The 25,806-nt window shown below is 50.3% G+C and overlaps 1 protein-coding gene across 1 annotated transcript in view; it reads right to left on the bottom strand.

The window, feature by feature from the left end:
- Positions 1 to 25,806, bottom strand: part of TNS3 (tensin 3) — a 245,918-nt gene that overhangs the window by 109,141 nt on the left and 110,971 nt on the right. The window contains exons 13-15 of the mRNA XM_008063105.2: positions 12,169 to 12,298; positions 11,744 to 11,809; positions 10,630 to 10,734 (exon numbers count right to left, since the gene is read on the bottom strand). Coding sequence (XP_008061296.1) covers positions 10,630 to 10,734; positions 11,744 to 11,809; positions 12,169 to 12,298 — 301 coding nt within the window. The remainder of the gene's footprint in view (positions 1 to 10,629; positions 10,735 to 11,743; positions 11,810 to 12,168; positions 12,299 to 25,806) is intronic.

Genomic DNA, 25,806 nt, shown 5'->3' on the forward strand with positions numbered 1-25,806 from the left:
CACCACCAATGGGAAAGGATGGCTACTGAAATCTTGGCAGAATTCCTACAGTCCACAACAAATACTGTTATTGCTCTATTTAGCCGGATTTCAGTGAGAATAGGTTCCAGGTACAAATTTGCTCACATCTAATACTGATAAAAATAAATATGATAAGATTTTCATAGTATAATGTTCCTTGGAATGTTACCACCACTAAATTAAATTTTCCACACTGAAGTTCAAAGACTACATGTCAAAGCATGTATTATCTTTGCTAACAAGTTACTGCCATACACATAAAAAGAAACACTATACATTTCTGACTCTAGGTATGTAGAAAAAACTTCCTGGAGACAGCTGACCACTGCATCTGGGCCCCATCAAGTGGACAGAAGTCTCCCAGCATCCACAACTGCCAGGCTGCAGGCAGGACAGGCATGAGACAATTGCTCAGGTCACCTTCCTCTTATCCAATGACACCTGCTTTCTCAGCTCCTGCAGCCAATGGCCTTCCCTGAGCTTCCCATCAGTCTCTTAGGACCTCACTGTTTAAGTCTTGCCTCTCAATTCTGGCCAGAGCACCTGCCTCTTTCTGTCATTGGATACCCACCTTTGACTGGCCCTGACGCTGGCTCCTCTATGTGACATGTTCTGATCCCATCCTGGTCCACACAGCAGAATGGCCACCTTGTCTCCTAGTCTGGTTCAGGGACCTACATGCCAGACCTCCCCCATCAAAAATGGAACTCTAGGGAGATCACTGTGCTGAGGCAACAGACCAGGGCAGCCTCAAAGCTTTGCTCTGCCTGACGTGCATCTTCCACCCATCAAAATGTCTGTGGGGAGCAAGGATCATGGCACAACCAGCTTTCATCCACAGAGCTGGCCAGAGTTGCTCCTTCCACGTGATACATTGAGCAAGTCTGAAGACCCCTTGACGCTCACTCTTCTTATATAACAGCACACATGGCCATTACAGCAACATCAACCTTCAAGAAATAGCTGAATGTTTTACAAAAATGTCCTCTGCAACCTGTGCTGACTATATTAAATAATCGAAGGAACACACCCACCGGCTATCCCACACCTTTGTCTTCTACTTCATATGATCTTGCCCTCCATGACATATCAGAGAACAGTAGCAGAGTATAACAACTGCTGTCCCCCTGTGTCCTTAGACCTATGAAGAGAATAAAAGATGACTTACATGCAACTGTGTGTGTGTTTAACATCAAGGATCTTGTTTGTCAAAATTTAAAAACAACCTTAACTATCTATAGTCCCCAAAACAACCACACAACTTTCAATGGCAGGACTCAGTCTTCGAATAAATCTGTATCTAGAACCCCAATATGAAAAATAGAAAAAGTTCAAGGTGGGACTGGTGGCTGTGGAGAGTTCCAGCAGAGGGCAATTGCGGAGAGGTTGGGCTGCTCCTTAAGAACCAAGGTGGAATGTTGGAGTCACAGGCACAGAGTCTGAAAGCCACTGACCCCAAAAACATCAATATTCCCGAGATCAGCACCAGCACCAAGAGAGCATCACCAGTAATGGCAGGAGAACTAACATGCGCATTCCCTCCTCGGCCCTGACGGCCCAAATGGAGCAGAGGCAGAGCATGAGGTGCACCTCAGTATATGGGATGCCTGTCCCCAGAGAGACAAAAAGACCGAGTCAAAGAGACCATCCCAGCTGCCCCGTTTGTATGAAAACTTCCCTTTCCCTCCCTTGGGAATACCTAGCTTCTCTCTGATTGGCAGCATTTTCCAAAGAGAGGAACACACAGCACAGTCTTGCACACATAACCTAAACGGCCTCTCCAGACAATTCTCTAAGCCTGAAAGAGAAGAGAGAGTGGGCGCACATATGCCTTCCCCTTCCAGTCAAGGGCTGAGGATGGTGAGGACACCGAGCATGCTGGGGACACACCAGCATGTACATGGGAGGCAAAGAGGCGCTGCCTTACTTCAATCCCAGCCCCTTCTCTCTCATGTTTTTGATTTGGTTTAGCAAACACTTCAAGTCCATAGGGACTTCTTCTCTGACTCGGTAGAACCACAAAGAAGAAGTAAAATGAAGTTGCAACCCTGCGTCTTCCTAGCTACAGATAGAGGTTCTCCCCAGGGAGACACAGACTTGAAGGTTTGACTTGAGTGTCATTCACACGGCCACCTTGCACCTGCCCATACCAGGAGCTGATGGAAGAACATGTCCGGGAAGAGGGACTTGACTCAGATACAGTTTGGTAAAAGGGTGTCAGCAAGAGTTTTTCAAGAACGGTAAGGACCAAACCCTCCACACATCAGGGTCTACACATATACTCTGCCACTTACACTCACTGTGTGATGTTGTGTGGCTCAGGGTACCAGGAGGCTGTGAGGTTGGAGCCCTCTTACAGGTTTACTTTCAGGGAACCCACCAGTAGAAAAACAACTGACCTTAGTCCCCACAGGTGAGTATTAATAGAGTACAAAGATAGGCAGTTTCAGAGACAGAATGTAGGGCAGGGGCATGAATCACTGTGCATGTTGGTTAAGCAGGCGTGGTCTTCACAAAGTAGAGGAGATACTGATGGTGCACAGCAGAGAGGGAGGTGAGGAGAGAGAGGCAGACTCAGCTGGCCTCAAAGAAGACACACTCAGTGCATAACACAGCAAAGCAGCCACCCTCCAGACCCTTTCCTGTGCGCACAGGACACACCCCCTACCGTGGGATTTTGGGGGTACCTGATGGCATTCTCCCATCACCCATGACTCTGCTTCCCCTGCTTCCTTCAGGGAGGCAGGATACCATGATTGGGAGACTCACACAGGCTAGTTTATGCAACCTTGTGCTAGACAACATACATTTGGAGGCAATTTTTCTGATTCCTCTCAGATTAGAAAAGTAACTAACACAATGAGGCACCATCTCAGGAACCGGAATAACTCCTCCAGTTGCCTGTAATGCCCCCCTTACTCTTCTGACAGGTTCCGTCTGTTTTTTTTTTTTTTTACATTTTTGTTCTATAATAGAATGACTGGTTTCCCATCTGTTTTTAAAAGCAGCCCCCCCCATGACTTGATCGTGGTTAACACAGCGTCTCATGCTTCAGACAGGAGGAAGTCAGCAGTGCCCTCCTTCCCAGCTGCTGTGCTCTCAAGTCATGCTTGAAGTCCCTTCTCTGGTGACATTAGGAGAATTCACTGTTTGGGTCATGGAACCACACCTGGAAGGGGTGCTTTGGGTTTAGGGGGCCAGAGGCTTACAGCCTTGTTTCCCAATTACAAGCTAAAGAGGGTGGCACTCTTTGAGGCTCCAAGCAGGGCCGCACGCCCTTGGTCCATCTTCACTTCGTGAGGGACATGTCTAAGGAGAGCTGCTTTTCATTTGAACTGACTAAGTGAGGAATGCTTAGAAAACCTTGGTTTGGGGGCAAGGTGTCAGGAAATATTCCCCTGTCTGGTGCAGAGTCAAACCAGACACTGTGTGAGGCCCCAGGGGCAGTTCTGGATGCTTGGGTGGCAGCTTCCCATCTTGTCAAAGAGGAACCCAGGCCATGGACGCAGGGTGCCAGCATTCCCGAGCAATCTGCAGAGCAGAGCCAGGACATGAGATTTCATTTGTTGGCTTCCGCCGGCCCCCTCCTCCCACCAAGTTGTCAAAACTTGCTTTGCTTTTCCAAACCTTAAAACCCAACAACTTCAGTTTCTAATCCATTTTCAAAATGGCAACACCTGAAAGGTCGCAATTTGGCATGGCACTTCCTGGCCAGCTCTGCATACACGCTTGGCCAGCGCTTCCTGACCCAGCATGTCCTCACTGCAGCTCATTTTTGGAAGCAGAGCATCCTGAAAGGATGGTGCAGCCATTTCAGGACAGCATCTTATTGTGAAGGGAGTGAAGAAATGGGAATCTCCTCAGGCTGTCTGTTCCAGACTGTGGGAGCTTTAAAGCCTAGACTTTGGTATGTTTATCAAGGCATTCACTTCAAGTGGCAGAGCCCAGATCTGGCGATGCCACAACCCTCACCCTGCTCACCTCTAGATGGATAAGCAGTTGAGCTCTGCTCAAAATGTCCCAGGATCAAGGCAAGGAACTGGGGGAAGAGTGACACAGCAAGCCCTCACGTCTAACCCTTGGCCACTCTTGAAGTTTCCCCACCCCTCACCCCTTCCTTTAAATCTGTGGTGGAGTCTCATTCGCCCACCACCTAGGCAGCCAAAGGCCTCTACTCTCCAACCCCAGAGCCTTGCCCTAAGTCCATACCTCCTTCAGTTCTTGCCAGGGGAGCTCCATAAGTCCCTGCTTGACCTTCCCTTTTCTACAGACTTTGACTCCTCTAGGGCACCCACTGACCCTGTTGTCTTTCTGGGTCCCCTAGTCATGAGGCTTCTGGAATCCTCACTGTCACCCAGCAAAGGAGGCAGGTTCAGGAAAGGAGGCTGACACTTCTCATTCAGGCGACAGCCTCATAATCCACTGGCCAGCATCCACTGCTTCCTCCTGAACATGCCATGCAAGCCTGGTGCACGCCCACCCTGTGGATACGCCCAGCTCGCCCATGACCCATGCCCAGGGTTATGCACTCCTTGCCTGAGCCCCCCTGTGTGCACCCCTAACCTGAGCTCCCTGCCTGCACCTCCTAACCAAGATCCCTGTCTGCAAAGGCCACGCTCTCCATAAATTTCCCTGGACTGTTCAGGCAGGGTAGCTGTTTCTCTTTGATTCTTTCCTAATTCCTGGCACATAACCCAATTACGGTACGTGGGGCACACTGTGGCAGCTGATACGTCTATCTCTGTCTCTCCAACCAAGAATCTGTTCTGTTTCACTCTCCCTGAGACAGCCACTGCATCAGAGTTCTGACATTTCTCAGGGAGATGGAAACAGAACAGTTCGTGAAAGTGACAAACTGCAAATGCACCATAACAAAAACCTCACAGAGTTGGAGGGGATCTCTTCAGGATCATCAAATTAAAACAGGCCATTTTACAGACTTGGAAGCTGAATGAGAACACGGCTCATCGGAGTAAGCAAAGAGCAACCTGATGGGGAGTGTGGCCACCGGCTCAAATCCCGTGGGGATGTCCGGGGGGAAGATGAGATGTTCTCCATGGGGCGTGGCAGCGTGGGTGCCCAGGGTTTTGCAGACCCTCGCTGCAGACCCCTGCAGGAAGAATCCAGCCTGGAGGGGCTGAGGCCCAATAGTGGGAGGCAAAAGGAAGCAAGGCTGTCATCCTTTATCACCCTGGGCCAGGGAGGGAGGAATTAATGGGATCTGTCTTGCCCACTACCTTCCTGGTGGTGACTTTCCAAATTCAGGGGCCTATGCCCTGTTGTGGGGCATTTCCTTACCCCATCACAGCAAATCCAGTCCTGACAGGGCAGGTGCATCCTGTGAGCAAGAAATGCCCCCAGCCCTCTCCTGTAACATCATGGGACACTCAGCAAAGTCCCAGTCTCAAATGAGGAGAGGAAACAGCCTGTCCTGTGTGATCTCGCCCACAGCGTGCAATCCCAGAAGGCTTCTGGGCCTCCACACCAAGCCACGTCCTGCGTGATCTCGCCCACAGCGTGCAATCCCAGAAGGCTTCTGGGCCTCCACACCAAGCCACGTCCTGCGTGATTTCGCCCACAGCGTGCAATCCCAGAAGGCTTCTGGACCTCCACACAAGCTCCTAGCTTTTGATTCTCTTGGGACCAGCTTTCCTTCATCTCTAAAATGGGCTCACAGGTTCTCTCGAGGATTATGAGAACACAGCAAGGCTTCCAGCAGGCTGCCTCACGGCATGCCCCCAGACTTTCTCCCCTCTCCCTAGGGACAGTGGCTGACTCAGGAAATGCTGACACGGCCGTTGACCCCCATAGCCACCACCTGCCAGGACCATAGACCCTCTGGGCTGGGAGTGACCAGAACCACGTGTGCCTCTCTGCAATGAAGACAGGACGTGTGTCGTTTCTTGCCCACACTGGAACAGATTCAATGCCAGCTCCTCTCTGGGTATAGAAAGCAGAACGTCGCGCTTACACATCAAAGGCAGGCGCTCCCCTAATGCGGCCAGATTGAAGGCAGCTGTGGCAGGCTCCATTCCAGGGCAGCAAGGATTTCCAGAGATAAATGCAGCTTAAGGCAACGTTTCTGTTTTGTTTTGTTTAACCAGTAGGGACTAGAGGCTGTGGCGGGGATAAAAGACAGAGGACTGTAATACATCATTTCCAGCTAAAAGAAAATGTTTCAGAGGCTGCCAAGCCTCCCTTCACTCCTCAACACTCTGGACAGCTCTGAAGACTAAAGCCCTGGCGAGAGCAGGGCTGGGATTCCATTTTCACCCACCAGGCTGCGACCAGCCCAGGGGCCCCAGCCAGGCATGGCTGGCGGAAGGCAAGAGCCAGGGCCGCCTGCAGTAAGAGCTCACCCACACAGCAGACCAGCCTCCCCACCGACAGGCTAAGAAGGCTGGACAGCAGAGGAGAAGAGAAACTCATAAAGGACGAGTTTCCCCCCAGGGGTAACTGCTTTTTCTGGAGAACAGCTTTCCAAGAGGCCAGAGTCTAGGGATTCTGCAGAGATCTGGAAGCAGAGGTGGTGGTGGCAGCCTCGTATCCAACAGTAAGAACTTAGAAAACTTGCAGGAGCACAGCAGTGAGATTAGGTGCGCGTCAGCCATCCCGCTGGTAGAGTACAGTGCCATCAATGAACAGGATATGGGAAGAAATGTTTAAAGGAGTGTACAGATGCTCAAGAAGAGGACTAAGTGAAAAATTCGGGTTATAAAACAATGCACAGGCTGATCCTATTGTGAAAAATTTACCTGGTGTTGAGAAGTCAGGCCTGAAATACACCAATGGTGATTATTTATCTCTATACAACAAGATGGGAAGAACTTTTCCTTTCTTTTCTGCAGTCTACATTTTCTTTTTTTTTTCTTTTGAGTTGGAGTCTCACTCTGTTGCCTAGACTGGAGTGCAGCGGCACGCTCCTGGCCACCGCAGTCTCCAGCAGACATGGTGGGCTCTGGTGATCCTTCTGCCTTAGTTTTCCAAGTAGCTGGAACTACAGGCACGTGCTACCACACCCAGCAAATTTTTGATTTATTATAGAGACAAGGTCTCACCAAGTTGCCCAGGTGGGTCTCGAACCCATGGGCTCAGGCAATCCACTCGCCTCGGACTCCCAAAATGCTGCGATTACAGGTTGAGTCACCAAGCCCGGCCTGCAGTCTACATTTTCAAAAAATATTGATACACTATTGCTTGCAAAGGGGGTCTCTGCTGCTTTACACAGCCTGGAAGTCCCCAAAGAACACGATGCCCAGAATCTCATTCCGTTCTCCTTCTGTAACTGTAATGCTCACCACTTCCAGGCTTTACACAGCCTGGAAGCCCCCAAATAACACGATGCCCAGAATCTCATTCCGCTCTCCTTCTGTAATTGTGATGCTCACCACGTCTGCTGGATCTAGGTCAGGCAAAGACACTGTCTCATGGTGATGAGTAGTGACTGTGCATGCTCTCAGCTGCTGACTGCTCCATGAGCCAACAGACTCTCTGGGTTTCTCTCAAGTGCCGTCTGTTACTCTGCCTGGCTTGGCACCCATCTGCCCATCCTTGGAGATAGCACGTGGATTTTCCTCTGGGAAACCAGCCCTCTCCCCTCTCCCTGCATGTAGCCTGGTGGGGCATCCTGAGTGCCATCCCTAGGAAGGCAAGTGGGTGCTGACTCCCCCTACTTGTGTCAAGTCAATCTGTGATAAGGCTGCACAGGGAGCCTGGCTGCCCACACATTCCCACCGTGCTCCCACATCCCCGTCCGCGTATCGGGGAATCTGCCTCTCCTGCGTGTCCTCCTCACTCCCTCTGTGCTCCTTCTGGTTTCTTTCCAGGACTCTTGTACACCCATTCCTGACTGGCTCCCTCCTTTGGAGGCAATGTGGAACCCTTTCTGCTCCCCCCGGACCGGACATTTGGCCACTCAGGGTCCGGTGAGTGACCACCTGCCACCATACCAGCTCAAGAGATGCAGAATGAAAAATACGTCAATAGGAATTGTCATTTGTCACGTCAAGGCCTTAGACATTTAAAGTTCAAATTGTTACTCTAATCATTCATTCAATAAACACTTAATGTGTATCTGCTGTGCACTGAAAATTTGTGTTCCCCACCCAAAATTCCTACATGGAAACCTAATCCCAGTGTGAAGCTATTCGAAGGTGGGGCCTTTGGGAGGTGAGTAAATCTGAGAGTGGGGTGCTCATGAATGGGGTCAGTACCCTTTTAAAGAGTACCTGGAGAGCTTCCTTGCCCCCTTTATGCCATACTAAGAATAGGTCGGCAGCACTCTACAATCAGGAAAGCCCTCACCAGAAGCCAACCTTGCTGACCCCTGATCCAGGACAAAAAACTAGGAGAAATACAGTTCTGTTGTGTAAGCCACCCAGGCTATGCTATTTTGTTAAAGTTGCCCGAACAGACCAAGGCAGTAACTAAGTAAAGAAGTGTCTTTCTCTCTGGAGATAGAGGGAGATACTTCCTGTGGCTGAGAATGTCTAACCCTGATTCTACTCCCTGGGATTCTGGGGCTATTTCCACTGATTATAAAGGCAAGTCCTATCCATACACACACACACACACACACACACACACACACACACACACACTCCCTCATACACATGTCCATACATTTTCTCACTTAACCCCTAAGGGAAGATGAACACTCAACTGTTTTTTTGCTTTTGTTTTTCCATGTAAACCCAGCATGGATCTTTGAAGACTTCTGAGTTGTATGGCCCTGTGGTCCCACTGGCTTTCAGTCCTGGTTATGACGTGGGAATAATACAGCCCGCCCCGCAGGTGGGTCATGGGGCCAGGAGCCCACAGAGGGACTGAGTACAGAACCGTCCTCAGTGGTTCCTGCTCATACCACCAGCTCAGGATGGCGCCTGGGCTTCCTCCATGCTGCTGGCCAGACTTTCCTCTGCTAGACACCAGCACATGGGCCACCTACCCTATGACCCACAATTTCAGAAAAGCTGCCTCCCCCACGGTCAACAATCCTTCAGGTTCATTCTTCCATCTGCAAACAAGGAATCGTCCACCATTGCAAGAATGCCATTTTCACAGCGCCCACAGCAATGCCAGGTTTCCATGTCTTTTGGAGACTCTGCACAGTCGCTAATTCATCATCTCATCACATTGTCCTGCTTGCTGGTTCCCAGGGTGCACACAACTGCTCTGGTCAAATCCACCCTTCTCATCTGGCACCTAGGATCCCGTATCAGCTGTCCTCAGAAGTCTTGGTCAGCATCCAAATCAGTTCTCTCTCTGATTTGGACACTCTATTTACCCACTTCTCCACGAGCCACCCCTTCACCCTTCTTTCTTCCAGTGGAAAATAGCACAGTGTGATTGATAGAAAGTAGTTATGCAGCACGTGAGTAGACATCACTGGAAAAGGGGCTCTGTGATCAAGTTTGATCGTTCTTATTGAATAAAGTCAAAATGGAACATTCTCACAGCCTTAAGATTCCAATGTGCACTACGGATCTTTTTAAGACATGATGTACCATTTTTCTAAAAGTTTTCAGCTCTAATTCTCTTAATGTGCTGGCTGACCTGTCTCTGAAGGCTCTCCTTTCAATACCTGGCTCCTGAGCCCAAGGCGCCATTTGCATTTTAGTGCCCACAGCACTGACATTCCATCTGTGGGTCTCCACCTCTGGTCCAGGTGTGTTTGGGCCCCAATGATTCCTTTAGTTGAAATGTCACTCCACCACCTATGCAGAACATGCTTTTCCCCCACACTAGCAGAGAGGAGCCGTGCAGTGCCCTGGGACATGCTACTGGTGTCCTCTGTCACTGACTACAGTTGCCACCTTCTTGGAGTCACTGGAAGTTCAGCAACTCACCAAGATGAGACACTGGGGGTGTTATTTCCAGAACACTTGCTTTTAATTGTTTTACAACTGGATGGAACTAATTTGACAAAAAGTATTTTAATTTCTCTCCCAAAGCAAGTCTGATTCTTAGGCCATGAGTTGAAGAAAATGACACACCAGCATATGTGCCAGGAAGAAGCCTTGGTTCCCTTCTCCGACATCAACTTCCAGCTGTTGCTTGTGGCAATCCCAGCACAGGGTTGCCCCTTCATTTCTTCCCTCCTTCAAGCCTCTAGTTGTGACCCAAATTGTATATCCCATAGGTGAACCCAGGACATGTTTCGGTAAGATGGGCTCACAAAAACAAAGATTAAAATACCACAGCCATAAAGCAGGGACACCAGAGTAACAAGCAAACAGAAAGGAAAACAGAGTGGCCGCTGCCTGTGGGTGGTAAAACAGAAGGAAAGCTGCCCATGGTCAACACCTGGTGATCCCAAAACGCAAACAGGAAAGGAGGGGAGATGGGAAATGGTCTCCAGCAACATACGCACACACAGTTTCAGGCCAAGAAGCTCCTGGATGTAGCTTTGCTGACTGGCCACCTGCCTGATTCTCATGAACGCCCTCAAAACTCACGACTATGTCCCACAGAGGTGTGATTCTGGACCTCTGAGAAGACAGGAGGATTTTCATCATCTGAGCAGGCTGCAGGATTTTTCTGATCTACGGGCAGGCTGTCTTCCCTGGACCCTTCTCAGCAACTCCGTACACGAGAGGACACACATACCTTCTCCATCTGCACTGAGGTTCTCGTATGAGTCCCAGCGGATCAACGGGTCTGCCGTGTTGTAGTCCACAATCACTCCGTGTTCACTGTGCAAATGTTCGGACCCTGCACGGGGCACAGGCAGCAGCGTTATTCCCAGGGAGCACGGTACCTCCACCCGCCCAACTGCACCACGAGGACAGGCAAGCAGTCTAACTGCGTGGGAAAGTGGAACCTCTGCCTTCACTGCCCTCCTCCCATGAGCTACGACACTAATCAGAGACAGGGTGGATGGTTTTCCACACATGGAACAGTAGGTGAAATCACTCGGGGGAAAGGAAAGCTGAGCACTGATCTTTGGTCTGCTGTGTGCCAGGCTTGAACTCTAACTGCCACTTCTGCCACCCCACTGATGAGGACATGGAGGTCCCACAAGTCCTTGGAGCCCAGGAATTTGAGTCCAGGCTCCAGGATCCCAGATCCATGCTCCTCCCCGCTTCAGTCTTTCTAAGAATGCCAGGAGGAGTTTTAACACAGAAGCCTTGTATGTAAAGGCTCTCGCCTAAAACTAGAACAATGAGCATAGAAAAGGGGTGATTATTTTCCATTGCCATTGATAATAGAAACAAAATCTTTGTCCATGTGGATCTCAGTGATGGATCTGAACAACTCACCTTGATGATCAGGGACCGATTTCTTTTAAAATGTATTTTTAGGAGAAAGACGGATGTGTTTTGTATAGGAATCCTTGCAGCCTACTGTACTTCAATGCCTGTTTTTCAAGCACTGGTTATTTGTTGAAGAGAGGAGGAAAAATTTGGCACAGTCTCATAGGAGATCGCGGGTGGACCCTCAGGAACACCAATAGGGCCAGCCAGTCCTGGAGGTCCTAGCTCTCCTCCACTGAGTAGCCTAGGGTAAGGCATGCCACCTCTGGGGTTTACTGATCCCAGTGGGCTTTCCTGTCTCCAAGCCACTTTCCCACTGTCCCATATCCTCTTTCGTAAGAAAATTAATTGCAAAAACTTCCAAATGTGTGCAAAGGTGGGAGACGAGAACAGCAAGCCCAGTGAGCCCTCCCCAACCTTGCACCAGCATCATCGTGGAACACCCAGCATTCTGCCAAGCCACTCACCTTGAATCTTCTCAGGTGTGGCAGAGAAGACTAATTCAACCTTTCCATAGTCCGGAAAACGGTCATCTGGGGGAAAAAAATGGACTTAACACATTTGGAGATGATGAACCAAAATGTACTCATTGATCTTGTCCTTTGAGGCCAACCAACAGCACCATTCTCGTGTCGCCAATAAAAACACCAATGGCACAGAAAGGATGGGTCATTTAACCATTTTTCTTTCACTTTTGTCTTCTACAGATCAATTACCACTTTTTACTGATCTGGTAACAATTTTGTCAACAGGCTGAATTTGGGGGAGAGGAGAGGGAAGACAGTGAAAGAAACAACCAAGAAGGGGGTTCAGTCACAGATGCCCACATGCGGGGCTGCCCGCCCTGCACCCCTCTCCCCACCTGTGCCCAGGCTGCAGCTCCGTGCCTCACCTTTGCTGGCATTGTCCAGCTCCTCCTTTCCAAACACCAGCCTGTAGCCCTGCACAGCCCCGGTGTGAAACTGCAGGCGGAAAATGACATCGCGGGTGGCCGAGCGGTACTTCTTGTGGTAGCATTTTACCTGGGTTAAAGAGAGAAAGCAAAAGTGTGCAACAGCTGGGGACAGTGTGGTCCTTGGCAGGGACCGCATGCTCCAGAGGCCTGACAGTAGGGGCTCCCCTCTGAGGAGCCGAGACTGGGAGTTCTCTCTCTGACCCTGGGATGGGATCTGAAGGCAGCTCAACTGCAGTCAGAGGCACCACACAGCTGTGGCTGGGTGTGCAAAGCCACAGGAGGCTTCCAAGTACTCTTTTTGCTGCTCAAATGGAAACACAGCTCTGAACACCACTCCCCTTAGTCCTTGGAAGGGCCACCTAAGACCCTTGCAAACCTCCAAAATGCACCCTGTTTAGGAAGACATCTGAACAATGAAATTCCATGTTCTCCTTTCTCTAAATTTTAACAACTGATCGTGATGAAGTTTTTCTTTCATCTGAATGCTTCGTGTTTCAACTTAAAGTCTTTTGTTTTAGCAAAAGAAACAGTAGTTGATCATTACTGTCAGTAATATGCTAAATGATTATGTGCATGCAACAATTTGGGGGTGGGGGGTGGGGGAGAAAGACAGAGAGAGGCAATGGCATTTCATTTCCCATGACTGGTTGTCTGGGGGTCCTGCTAGAGGCTGTTTATAACAAGTGTTCAGAATTACCCCAGTGCAATTTGAACTTGAGCTGTGAAGCCCAGTCTTGGAACTGGGGCTTACTAGGTCCCTGGGGTGTAGCTCAAACACACTAGTGATTGTGGCAATAAGCAGATGCTTGGCACTCTCAGGGAGCAGTGGTAGACCAGGAGCCTGAGTGTCCCGTCCTGTCTTTACACCAGCAGCTTCCCTGTCTCCCATGTCTAAGTGCAGTGCCATAGGGATGGCTCTCAGGCCACAGCGGGGTGGGGGAGGTTTGCTGCAGGGACAGGGCCACCCCTCACTCAGACGGCAAAGGCAGGGCACATGCAGTGACACTTTTCCAGAATTCCCAGGTGTCCAAGGCCTGACACAGACTGGATTCTGGTCTCAGAGCCAACAATGCTCCTTCCAGTGGGCACGTCCTCCCCCAGGAGGTCAGGTGAACAAGAGCAGCTATCAGAGGCAGCCACATCCCTACAAGAGACTCTTCTTGGTGAAAGATGGCCTTCAAATATCACATGCTTCATATAGGTCAATGGGAAGCAGCTGCAGCAAGAGTAACCCAGACCAGCAATGCAGGAGAATGTCACAGGTGCAGGGTGCAGGCTCTGTCACTCCACTAACCAGAGACACTTTCCCACTTAGGGCAAACAAAATCCACGAAGTCTCAGCGGAGTATTCTGGGAGGTGTGACTCTTTGGGCAGACCCAGAAGGTGTTTATCTTCATGATATCTACAAGGAAACAGTCTGATAAATGAAATGAAAAAATGTAAATAAGACTGTAAAGGGACATTCCCTGTTGACAAACACGTGCTCTACACCGTCACACCCCAGCCAGGCGCCAGCCAGGGCTGCTATTAACACAGAGATCAGATCCAGGCCTAAGCCACAAGGTACTGAGACCTACAATGCTTGCAACCAGCGATCAGGAACCGTGAAGGAGTGTTAAGACCTCAATTGGCTTTCCAAAGGCCACAAGTTTCCTCCCACCTCTGTCTGAGAATCTCTGATTTCTCAGCAAGACTGAGTCCACCTCTACAGTGTTTCTTCTAGAGTTTTCCGAGAGCATCCTTACCCCTCCTCTGAGCTCCCCATACCCCACACTTACCACACTGACTGACCAAAAGACTTTTAGGCCTGGAACATACTGTAGTGGGCACCCCCCAGGGAGGGAGGCCCTCCTGACCAGAGGCAAATTCACAGGCACTGCCCCATCTCTAAAGATGACGGCATCCACCTCTCCCTGTCTACCTTCTTCCCAAGGGGTGCTTTGGAGTGGGAAGTGAAAAGAGATTAGGGTGGGGAAAAGGAAAAGAGAGGTCCAGATTCAAGACAGCCTTGTCCTCAAATTTTATAATTTCCTAGGTAACAGAGATTTGAAGGGACAAACAATAACCAGGTCTCAAGCAGCTGACAGCCTGCAGGGAGGCAGTGTTCAACCAACCCACACAATCACAGCAGCTCATTCCCTCATGGGCACCGACGTCTGCCCATCGGAAAATTCTGAGGCGACCTGTGGGATAGGGTCTGGCAGGTAGGTAGTGTCCCAGGTAAAAATGAGGGTCATTGGGCCAGGCTTGGTGGCTCAGCCTGTAATCCTAGCGCTTTGGGAGGCTGAGGCAAGTGGATTGCCTGAGCCTGCAGGTTCGAGACCCACCCGGGCAATTTGGCGAGATCTCATCTCTACAATAAATCAAAAACCAGTTGGACATGGTAGTGTGCATCTGTAGTTCCAGCTACTTGGAAGGCTGAGGCAGAAGGATCGCTGGAGCCCAGCAGGTTGAGGCTGCGGTGGCTGAGAGCATGCCACTGCATTCCAGTCTGTGCAATGGAGTGAGATTCCAACTCAAAAAAAAAATAGGGGTCACTGTAGGATCCAGGCAGGGCTGCATAATAGGGCAGCAGCACAATGTCCACCCAACTCCAGCGCCCTCTCTTGGGAAGCATGTCTCCTCTCCTACCTGCTCCCCATTATCAAAGAGCTCATCCTGTGACCACTCCCTGTTGTCCAACTCATCCCAGCTCTGGGCCTCCCTTCTCCAGGAATTCAAGATGTTCTTTCAGTTTTTACTACTGCACATCACAGCAGCTACACACAAACAACAGTGACTCACCCCACAGGCATCCCAACTCCTTCCACACAGCAGACAAGGGAGGGAAAAGGTCCGTGGATGCCCTGGGGTAAGGGAGGGACTGGAGACAGAAATCTGACAGTGCCTGGGCTAGGCAGCTCCCAAATGCCTCAGGGCACAGGTATCTCTCCAGGCCCTGTGTGATTCTCACGTTTGGAGTGTTTCATTTTTCACAAGGTCTCTTAGGGCTCATCAATGAAAGAGTTATCTATCTCAGTGTCATGGAACAACTGCTACCCTGACTTCCCATGACCCTCTCCTACGTGGCATCTGTGCGTTCTCTGACAATACCTTAACAGCTGGCTTAAGATCCTACCCCCCACCATACATACTCCCTGTGCCTCATACTGAACTTCCATACCTGGATCAAAGGAGGTAAACGCCACCTCCTCCAGCCCTACTGACAGACTCTGTAAATGACTACAGCTCTGGTCTGGAAGACAAAGAAAACTGCAAACTGCAGGATCTTCCCTAACCCAGGGTTCAAGGCAGCTATCAACACCACAGTAGGTCAGACCTTGAGATGAAATCCACCCACCAATCAGGAGCCCTCCAGGACGTGCAATAATTTTTCATTATCTATGTCAATAAATCTTTTTAGCATCAGTGGCAAGAGATCAGAATTACGTTCTTAGTACTTAACAGAAAGAAGAACAATCAACATTGTGCTTGATATGACGGCCCCAAATACCTCCCTTTAAAAAGTAATCAAACAGCTGGGCTCGGTGGCTCAGCCCGGAATCCCACATCTTCAGAGGCTGAGGTGAGTGGATTGCCTGAGCCCGCGGGTTCGAGACCCGCCTGGGCAACTTGGCGAGACCTCATCTCTACAATAAATCAAAAAATTAGCCAGGCGTGGTAGCGCGCGCCTGTAGTTCCAGCTATTTGGAAGGCTGAGGCGGAAGGATTGCCGGAGCCCGGCAGGTCGAGGCTGCGGTGGCCGGGAGCAGCCACTGCACTCCAGTCTGGGCGACAGAGTGAGACTCAAACTTAAAAAAAAAAAAGTAATCAAACATTCCATAAAGATCAGAATTAATTATATATATATATATGTATTTATGTATATGTACATATAATTTTCCCTTCTTTCCTTTGGCTTTAGTTTTATACACTGATTCTTTGCCTTCAGATTTTATAATATCTGCACTTGAAACAATAATTCACAGAGTTGCAGTCACAATTTTATGGGACAGAAAAAATACAATAAACAGTAAGCCCTGTATCAGGTGATGTGCGAGGTCCATCACCATGCTGTCACACAGCCCACAACAAAAGCACATGGGTGTGATGTCAACATTATAACTCGCTAGGGGGTCTAAGATCCTGGGAAGGTTACAGCTTCTTTGGACTTTATATCTCTAACTGCAAAACAGACATTATAATACTGACTTCACTGTTTTGTTAAAAAGATTAAATTAGAACTACCGTAAATAAGTAGAATTTTTAAGTCCAATAATAGATGTACATATTATTTAAAGGGTATAAGCTTCTAGAAAGAGTCCTTGGTACAAACACTGTTGGATGGGGTGAGTAATGATCTCAGTGGGAAGGCCTGTAAGCATTCTTGCTCTTTTTAGTCTGATGAAGCAATTCGGAAACCTTGGCCCAACATTACATTTCTAATAGTTGTGTAAAAATATGCCCATGACCTTGATTGACTGGACCAGGAACTAAGTCCTGTTTTGACCGTGTTTGCCCCCGGAGTACACGAAGTTGAAGGCAGGATAAGGAATTTTCAAATGTATCAATCAATCTGGTGTTTAAAGACAGCTGATAAGCTAGGCTTGCTTAACCATTAAGCCATATGGGAATGTTTTTATTTCAAACTCTTCATCAACAAGGGAAAAAAACAAGCACCTTGGACATCCCAGTAACGCCTGCCCCTGATTCAGAAGTTAGCCTTCAAGTGTGATCAGTCCCTGCCCTCCTCCCCCGTGTCAGCTGTTGTTAAGGACATCTCCTATTCACATCCAACTTCTAAATTTTCTAAGCAAAACAGAAGAACTCTCAAAGCATCCCCAACAGAAAGAGTCACACTTTCCTTCAACGCTTTGTTGGTCGCCCTGCTGACTGCCTACATGAGTCTCAGAGAATCTCTCAGAAAAAGAGCTATAAACACAAACTTGGGGGTTAAAAAGTTTAGCGGCTAAGCCTCATGGGTCAAAAACATGTCATGCAGGGCCCACATTAACCATGATTTCAGCCAGCGCTGAAAAGGATTTCAGATGGCTGTAATATTGTAATTCATGGCCTGAGACAACTGAAAGGTGAGCAGATACCAGCTGGGATTGAAAACACCACAAAATCCACCGTGCTGAGATGCCAGAAAGCAGGATTAAGATCCACCACAGGTTTAGAAGATTCACAGTAGAAAGACAGTCACTAATAAATCTGTGATGGGGAAAACAGAGCTCTATACAGACATCTCCTGGGGCGAAGTCTCAGAAGAACACTTTCACTTTCCTCGGTCTCACTCAAGTGCCATCAGTTAGAAACAATATATGATACTATTTGTGAAAATGTCTTGAGGAGGCATGACCTTTGTATACAGGTCCGGTCACTGGAGCAAGGTTGCAGAGCCAGCAACTGTGAACACAAAACACAAGTGGCCATGGGTTTGTCCAAGCAGTGGCAACAAGATGAAGCATGCCAGAGAGAAAAGTGTTTACAAGCCCTGGACCCGAGAGCCCAAGACCAGGGAGGGAGCAAGCCGCATCAGGCCCCTGGAGCCCCGCCAGACTGCTGACAGGCCTGCTGCCCGTGTGAATTCCTGAGTGGGTTACATAATGACTGGGCTGCCCTCACCACGGCACTGCCTCCTACTTGACAGCCTCGTGTTGACTGAGCCTCTCGAGGTCCTGCCCTTTTGAAAGGAGTGGGCTCAAGAATCTGGCCTTTTGTGAACAACACATTGCAAAGACGGGACGGGTCACGTGTGCAGCTGGGAGGGACTGAGCGGGGATGGGCCGCCCCTGTAGAGGAGAAGGAGGTAAACGTAGGGTCAACAATAACTTTGCCGTCACCTGCAACAGTGCCATCTTAGTCCGTGGAGTGGAAGGAAAAGCAAATGGCACTTTCCCCAGTCAGACCCGATTCTGGCCCTTCCATCTCTATGAACTTGACCCCTGTTATCTTTGCCAACATGTCTCAATGCAGAATCCCTCATGAGCAGAGACAGGCAAAAGGGTCTGCAGACACGGCAGACGTTTACTAGAACCAAGGAGGGGAAAAATCGAGAAAATATCCTTCTTTTTGAAAGATGATGAGGAAGGATGGTGAGCCAAGCCCGGCGGACGACTTTCACCTTCGAAAGCTCAGAGACAGCCTAAGGAAACACCCAGAGAGAGCTCCCTGAGGCGTCTGTAGCCCTGCGAGTGTGAATCCACACAGGCATTTCTGCCCCTAAGGCTCCTTTCCAAGTCACAATCAAGGTCAAAAGAAACGAGTCCCCAGTACATTTGAAGGTTACACAGAAAAGGCCTTGGGACTCTTCCTCCCAGCAACCCTCCTCAGCCTGAGGTCTGCCAGTGGTACTTGCAAAGCGGTACATCAGGCAGCAGCGGGCCAAAACTGAAGGGGCAAGGCAAAGGCTGCGTGGGCTGCATGTGCTGCGTGGCAGTCTGGTTCATGGGGAGATGGGTGAGGCTGGAGAGGAGGACTTGGTGCTGCTCCTGCCCTGAAAACCCTCAGGACACCCAGCAGCAGAGTGAACAGCAGGAAGGAGGAGGCTCACATCAGTGACAAGAAACACGCTCTGGCAGTTTCTTCCTGTATGAATCTCTGAGATTGCTTCCAGGCACAGCCAACAGCAGTGGAAATTTTTGAGCTTCAGCATAGCATAGACTCCAGACTGGCCAGAGTGTCAGCGGTGACACCTTAAGCTTCTGCCCTCCAGGCTGACATCCCTTGCTGGCAGCTCTGGCTTGAAGCTGCTCCTTTTCTGACACACCAGAAACTGTCTCTTCCCCCAAACCTTCAATGCGTGTTTCTGTGGGTCCTCCAACACACTCCACCAGCCCTGGAGCTATCTGCCTTGCTCACTTCGCTGGGAGACTGGACCCTAAAGCCTCGGGAGCAGGGTCTGTGCACTGCTTGCTCCCACATCCGTTGCATCAACCCCTACAAGACATGTGTTGTGCATGTTCATGAATGTGGTGACAAACCCCAGGCAACGGTGCCGGGTGACCCAAGTACTTGCCTCCACTGTTAACCTTACTAAACATCCTAGAATAGGTTTAGTTAATGAACAGAGGTGTTATGGGCTGAACTCTGTCCTTCCAAAACTCGTAGAGTGAAGCTCTCAGTACCTCAGGAGTATGACTACATTTGAAGACAGGGTCTTTACAAAGTGAATTAAAATGGGGCCACTAGGGTGGGCCCAAGTGAAATACAACAGGTGTCCTTAAAAGAAGAGGAGATTAGGATGCAGACACACACAGAGGAAAGACAGAGAAGGCAGACAACCATCTACAAGCCAAAGAGCGAGGTCTCAGAAGGAACCAGTCCCGCAATACTTGGAGGCCGATTTCCAGCCTCCAAAAGGGTGTGAGAATAGCCTTTAGTTGTCTAAGCTGAGATCAAGGCCCATTCAGCGGTACTCTGTTATGGGACAAGCGAAATGAAACAGGATCAAACTACTGGTTCCTTAGACATAGATAACTCAACTAAACCTCCTAGCTAATCACTTTTACGAACAGTGCAAGGAAAAATAACCCTCTGTGATGGAAAAATACACTTTTCAGCTGTCACTCACATCTTCCTCTTCCCATCTGATAACACCATAGAAAATAAGTGTTGCGTGTACAGAGAGGAAGTATAAACACAGGAAGCATTAATCAAATCATAATACAGCCCTAAAAATATTCCATGTGAGGAATGAATAAAGGTACAGGAAGGAAATTATTTTATCGAAGTATCTCCTGTGAAAAGATCTGGAATCTCCTACTTGCTGACATTCTTTTTCTTTTTAACTTTTAATTTTTTTATTTTAAAGACGTGGGGTACAATTCAGAGTTAGGTACACAGATGTTCATAATGCAGGCACCCTTGTTGATGAGGTGTGCACCCCCTTCCCCAGGCAGACTCCCACTACTGCCAATCCCACCTCCATGCCTCCCTCCCGACAGTTTCCTGCTACTGCCAATCCTTTTCTTACAGTATTTACAATAATTGTTCAAGGTCTGCTTATGAGTGAGAACAAGTGACACTCAGTTCTTTGTTTCTGTGAAAGATCACTCAGTATTATAGACTCTAAGTTCATCCAGGTTGCTGTGAATCTCATGATTTTGTTCTTCTTTATGGCTGCATAATATTCCATTGTATATATATACCACATTTTAAAAAATCCAGTCCTCTTTGGATGGGCACCTGCTGGCATTCTAATGGAAACAAATAATTCCTGGACTAGGTGCCCCACAGTATAAAACAGTCCCTCTAAACCTAATGCCTGAATCCCAGAACTGTCAGGCTCTTAAACTTCAGACACTCTTGGCTTCTGCTTCAATGTCCATGTACTCAGGCTACACATTACCACAGCATCATTTCCATGTGCCACAGCCAATGGCCATCTCCACTTTCAGGGGAACTGGCAGTTCCTGGGGAAAGGCTGGCACTGTCTTAACGGTTTTCAGAGACCCCAGTCCAGCCCACTTGCTGAGGATGTGGCCAATGTGCTCTGCCTCAACCCCAGGCTTTAACGGAGGTCTACAAGAGAGGATGATACAGACACTGGGCACAGCACAGGTCCCTGATGGCACTGAGCAGTTGTAAGCCACTACCACTTCTCTTGAGTTTTTCAGACGTTTGCCGAGCATCCATCTCCTCTGAGGATTACCATGACAGACACTAGGGTCTATGGTAAGTAAGAACGGCCCTGCCTCCAGGTGCAAACTGGCTGTCCATGGCAGATGAGAGAGCCAGCCTCAGGGAAGGCACAGCGCACACCAGATCTGATATGGGTAGGTGGTGTTAGCAAAACAGAGGAGACAAGAGAGGGACCAGGGGACGGGGCCAAGCGTGATCACCAGCGCAGGGTCCCTGGAGCTGGATGATGGGGGAGTAGGAACACAGGAGCTCAGGAGCTTGGATTTGCTCCCGTGGATGCAGGGCTGCAGCCGAGAAACTGACCAGAGGTGGATTTCAGGCTGCACTACATGAAGGACGGTTTAGAAGGTCCAGTGGTGTCCAGCAGGAAGAAGGGGACTGTGGAGGTGTCACTGTGGTGGTCAGAGGCAGAACTCAGTGAGTGTCAAGTCTGCACAGCTGATGAGATGTGGGGCAGGGGGCTGTCCAGTGTGATTAGAGTTCAGGGAAGGGGTGGGTGGGCAGTCCTAGATACCAGCGGGCTTAGGAACAGATGGCAGATCGCTTGGGGTGGCGTGGGGTGGCTGGTGGATATTAGTTGGCTGGGGACACAATGGTCTGAATTCAAAGCAAGCAAGTGCCAGGTTAGAGCCAGAGAGGAAGTCAGAAATCAGGAGGAGACAGAGGCCTGGAGAACACCGGCCCAGGACAGCCTGGAGGTCACCCGGGAAGGCTCAGAGAGAACAGGCCTGTGGGGCAGACACCAGACAAGGCCACAAGGACATGATCTCTGGGGTATAGCCCGATGCCATGATCTCCAGGACAAGAGGGAGAGGTGCCACCACTGAGGCGAGGAGCGAGGGGGCAGGGGGGTGGGTACCTGAGCATACATTATCTTTTCTGAAACCCGAGTAAGTAGAGAGAGGAAGGGAGGCACTGTCTAGGAGAATACAGAGATGCCAGAGGCATAGTACAAGACTCACACATGTTGGAACCCAATCCCAAGGTAATTGTATGAAGAGGGGAGGTCTTGAGAAGTAGTTATGTCATGAGGGTGAACCTCAGAAATGAAATTAGCTCCCTTATAAGTGAAGCCCCAGAGAGCTCCTCCATCCTTGCCACTTGAGGACACAGCTAGAAATGCCATATATGAACAGGAAGCGGCCCCTCACCAGACCCCAAATCTGCTGGAGCCTTGATCTTGTACTTCCAGCTTCCGGAACGGTGAGAGATAAAGTTCTGTTGTTGATAATTCACCCAGGCTGTGGTACTTTGCTATAGCAGTCCAAAGGGACTGTGGTAGTCCAGAAGACCCCCAAGAAGACAGGGGTTAGTCCCTTCACGCGGGAGTACCCCACATCATCACAGCCCTTTGCTCCTGATGCAAACTCGGCTCAAGTCACAAGTTCAAGTGTGACTTCCTTCCTGGAGCCACCCACGTGAGCCCATGGACCTGGGATCTCCCCTGTGAATCCGGCAGTCCACCCACCATGCTCACTTCACAGTTGCTCTAACCCAGGTCAGGTGGTAAGATCTGTAACCTGGCACCTTCGCTACCAGGCCACCCCACCGGTGCCCCGGGGTCAGAGGAACACTAGAGCAGGCCCCAGCATGTAGCGGGGACCCTCGCAAGCCCACAGCACTACCCATTTCCTAACACTCCCATGTTCTGCTACTCCTACTTCTCTAAGGTCAGCGTTCCTCTCCACAGTGCCGCTTCCTCACTGGGCCTGGGGCCCTCTGCCCCACTGATCTGCTCACAGTGACACCAGCACCCCCTCCCCCCGGATGGCCCTGTTTGCAGGAAATGGCATAGCGAGCTTCACGGACCCCAGACCCTGCCCAGCACCCCCACGGGAATCCACACAGTATGGAAACATCCTAGAGTATAACCCCCGGGCCAGGCTCCTGTCTGTGTGGTGTATCCACCCTCGATTCATTGCCCACCCCCACAGGCTCGGCGCCTCTCTGTGGCTGACTGTTCTTCCAGCGGTGTGGGCCTGGCACAGGCAGGAGCATCTCGCTGGCCTTGCTCCTCACATTCCACCTTCCCTGTAGTGTCTCTGGTCAGCATGAACTGGACTCACAAGTATGAGTTGGAAACGAGATTCTCTGAGGTCCAAATAATCATTGCTGCAGGCTTCCTGCCATAGCAGAGGACCAGGAAAACTCTAGACCTATAGGGAATAGTTATTTAGTCAATGGATAAAACACGACTGAAGAAGATAACTGAAAATGGCCCTGGGCCACTGGAACACAGCAAGAGGTACCTAGGTGCCTGGGAAACACGGCCTTTCATCCAGAGACAACCCAGCAGCAGCCCCCAAACACGCTGGAGCGTGCCGTTCTGAGCCTCAGCAACACACAGCTTCACCCACTCCCGTGGTGCCCAGGGACTTCACCCAGGAACCAAGGGCCTGCAGGGACAGGCCGAGTCCAAGCACGTCTGGCGGCAACCACCGCTTCACCCACTCACAGCTCCTCTTCTCCACCACCCCACCCTGTTCCTGAACCTGCCTCCGTTATCAAGTGCCAAACCGCCACCTCCCACACATTCCCTGCAAGTCACGCCCACCCCCCTGCTCAAAGCTGAATTCCAGATGCTGCGACAGGGGTGCACGTGATGTTTACTCAACTGTACACTCTGCGGCCCAGGGTGGGACAGGCTGGATCCCAGCACTGTAGGGAGGCAGCGCATGGGGTGGAGTGAGGCCTGCCAGGAGGAGGAGGCAGTGGCTGATGGGTGACAGTGGCCTGGTGTTGCCTGGGGCTCACATCAACGTGGCTTCACCCTGTGTCAGGCACTGTCCTGTGAGATCTACATGAGTGAGTTCATTTACTGCTCATGACCCCTCATCGGGCGGAGGTCTACATCTACCAAAAGAACATACGCAAATGTCCAAGTCCTACGAAACCTGGCTTCAACCTTCCAAGACAACGATTTTCCTCACAAAGACAGATGTCCTAACAGAGGCGCCAGTCTCCTTTGGGTGCCTGGAGGCCTGGGCGCTGCACCCTTTCCAGCCTGCAGCCAACTCCCAGGTCATAGCCTCTGAATCCTCTCCCATCCTATCCCGCCTCATCCTGTCAAGGCCCCTGTGGGCTATGCAGCTATCTGTAGGTCCCAGCCTGCGAGAAAGCCCATGTCCCCCACTGGGCTTCTCCAGGACAAAGATGGCACTCACCCCACCCTTCCTTCCTGTGGCCAGGGCCAAACACAGAGACTCAAAAAGGGCAAAACATTCAAAAAAGGATCACTGGATGACTGACAATAGGGAGGTAGGAGGAAGGAGAGAAGATGAAAGAAAAAAAAGAGCAAGAGGAAGAGAGGGTAAGGAGGGGTGGGAAGAAGGGAGACGGGAGGGAAGAAGGGGGGAATAAGGGAGGGAGGAGGGAGGAGGACAGCGGAAAAGGAAAGAGGAGGGAGGAGGAAGCAGGAGGAGGGGGAGGAGGGAGGAAAAGGGAAGAGGAAGAAGGAAAAGGGAGGAGGAGGAGGAAAAGGAAGGAGGGGGAGGAGGAGGAGGAAGGAGGAGAAGAAAGGAGGAGGGAGGAAAAGGAAGGAGGGGGAGGAAAAAAGGGGGGGAGGGGAAGGGAGGAAAAGGAAGGAGGAAGGAGGAAAAGGAAGGAAGAGGAGGGTGGAGGAGGGAGGAAAAGAAAGGAGGAAGGAGGAGGGAGAAGGAGGGAAGAGGAGGGAGGAGGAGGGAGGAAAAGAAAGGAGGAGGGAGGAAAAGGAAGGAGGAGGGGGAGGAGGAGGAAAGAGGGGGAGGAGGAAGGAGGAGGAGGAGGGAGGAGGAAGGAAAAGAAAAGAGGAAGTAGGAAAAGGAAGGAAGAGGGGGAGGAAGGAGGAGGAGGAAAGAAGGGTGAGTAGGAGAGAGGAAAAGGGAAGAGGAGGGAGGAAGAGGGAGGAACAGAAAGGAGGAGAGGGGAGGGAGAAAAAGGAAGGAGGAGGGAGGAAAAGGGAGGAGGAGGGAGAGAAGGAAGTAGCAAGGGCAGAGAGAGCAGCTGGGCACTTCCCAGGGCACTCTTGGCCTCAGGAAGGCTTTGCAGCCACCAGCCTACTGACGCCCGAGGTAAGACGCGTGCTCCAAGCTCTTTTGGGGTGAGGAGGAGAAGCCACACTCAGCTGAGTGACCACAACCATGTCTCAGTTGTCAGTCACCTCCTGCGGGTCACCATAAAGGAATGTGCCTAATCATCACCAAAGACCTGAAGGTGGGGAACACCCACCCTTGAGGTGCCAACTCCAGAGCCCTGCTGCCGTGGCAGTGGAGTGCCAGGGGACCAGACGAGGGCAGGTGTAAATCCGACCAGCATCACCACCAGCCTTTCTAGGCCACGACTTCCAAGATGGAATCCTGGACCCAGCTCCAGGGCTGCTGGCGGAGTAAAGTGCTGGCACACAGCATGTGCTCAGTAAAGGCTCAGGCCCTTTGCCCAACAATCCCGAAAGTCCTGGGAGACGTGGCTTAGGGAAGTACTCCCAGACAGGGCAGAAGATGTGAGGGAGCGCTGGAGCGGAGACTGTCTCCGGTTCACCCTCCCTCCTGCTCCTAAGCACAGGGATGGAGTGGAGTGGCTATGAGAGGACAAACTTCCAGCCCCAGGTCTCTGCTCCTTGGGGCAGAAGAACGGTGCTGAGAAAATGAGCCGTTAAAAATGATGAGCCTTCTTCGATGGGCAACACGGTTGGTTCCATGTTTTTCTATTGTGAATAGGGCTGCAACAAACATACGTGTGCAGGTATCTTTTTGGTAGAATTATTTCAGTTCCTCCGGGTATATTCCCAATAGAGGAATTGATGGATTTGGAGTCGATCATACTGAGTGATTTATCACAGAAACAAAGAACAGAGTTCCATATGTTGTCACTCGTAAGCAGACCTTGAACAATTATAATGTTATAAGAAAGTGACTGGTAGTAGTGGGAAACTGTCAGGGGAGGGGGTGGGATTGGCAGTTGAGGGAAACTGC

The sequence above is a fragment of the Carlito syrichta genome, unplaced genomic scaffold, assembly GCF_000164805.1.
Source record: "Carlito syrichta isolate Samal-C Ts95f unplaced genomic scaffold, Tarsius_syrichta-2.0.1 Scaffold306591, whole genome shotgun sequence".
NCBI classification, from domain to species: domain Eukaryota; kingdom Metazoa; phylum Chordata; class Mammalia; order Primates; family Tarsiidae; genus Carlito; species Carlito syrichta.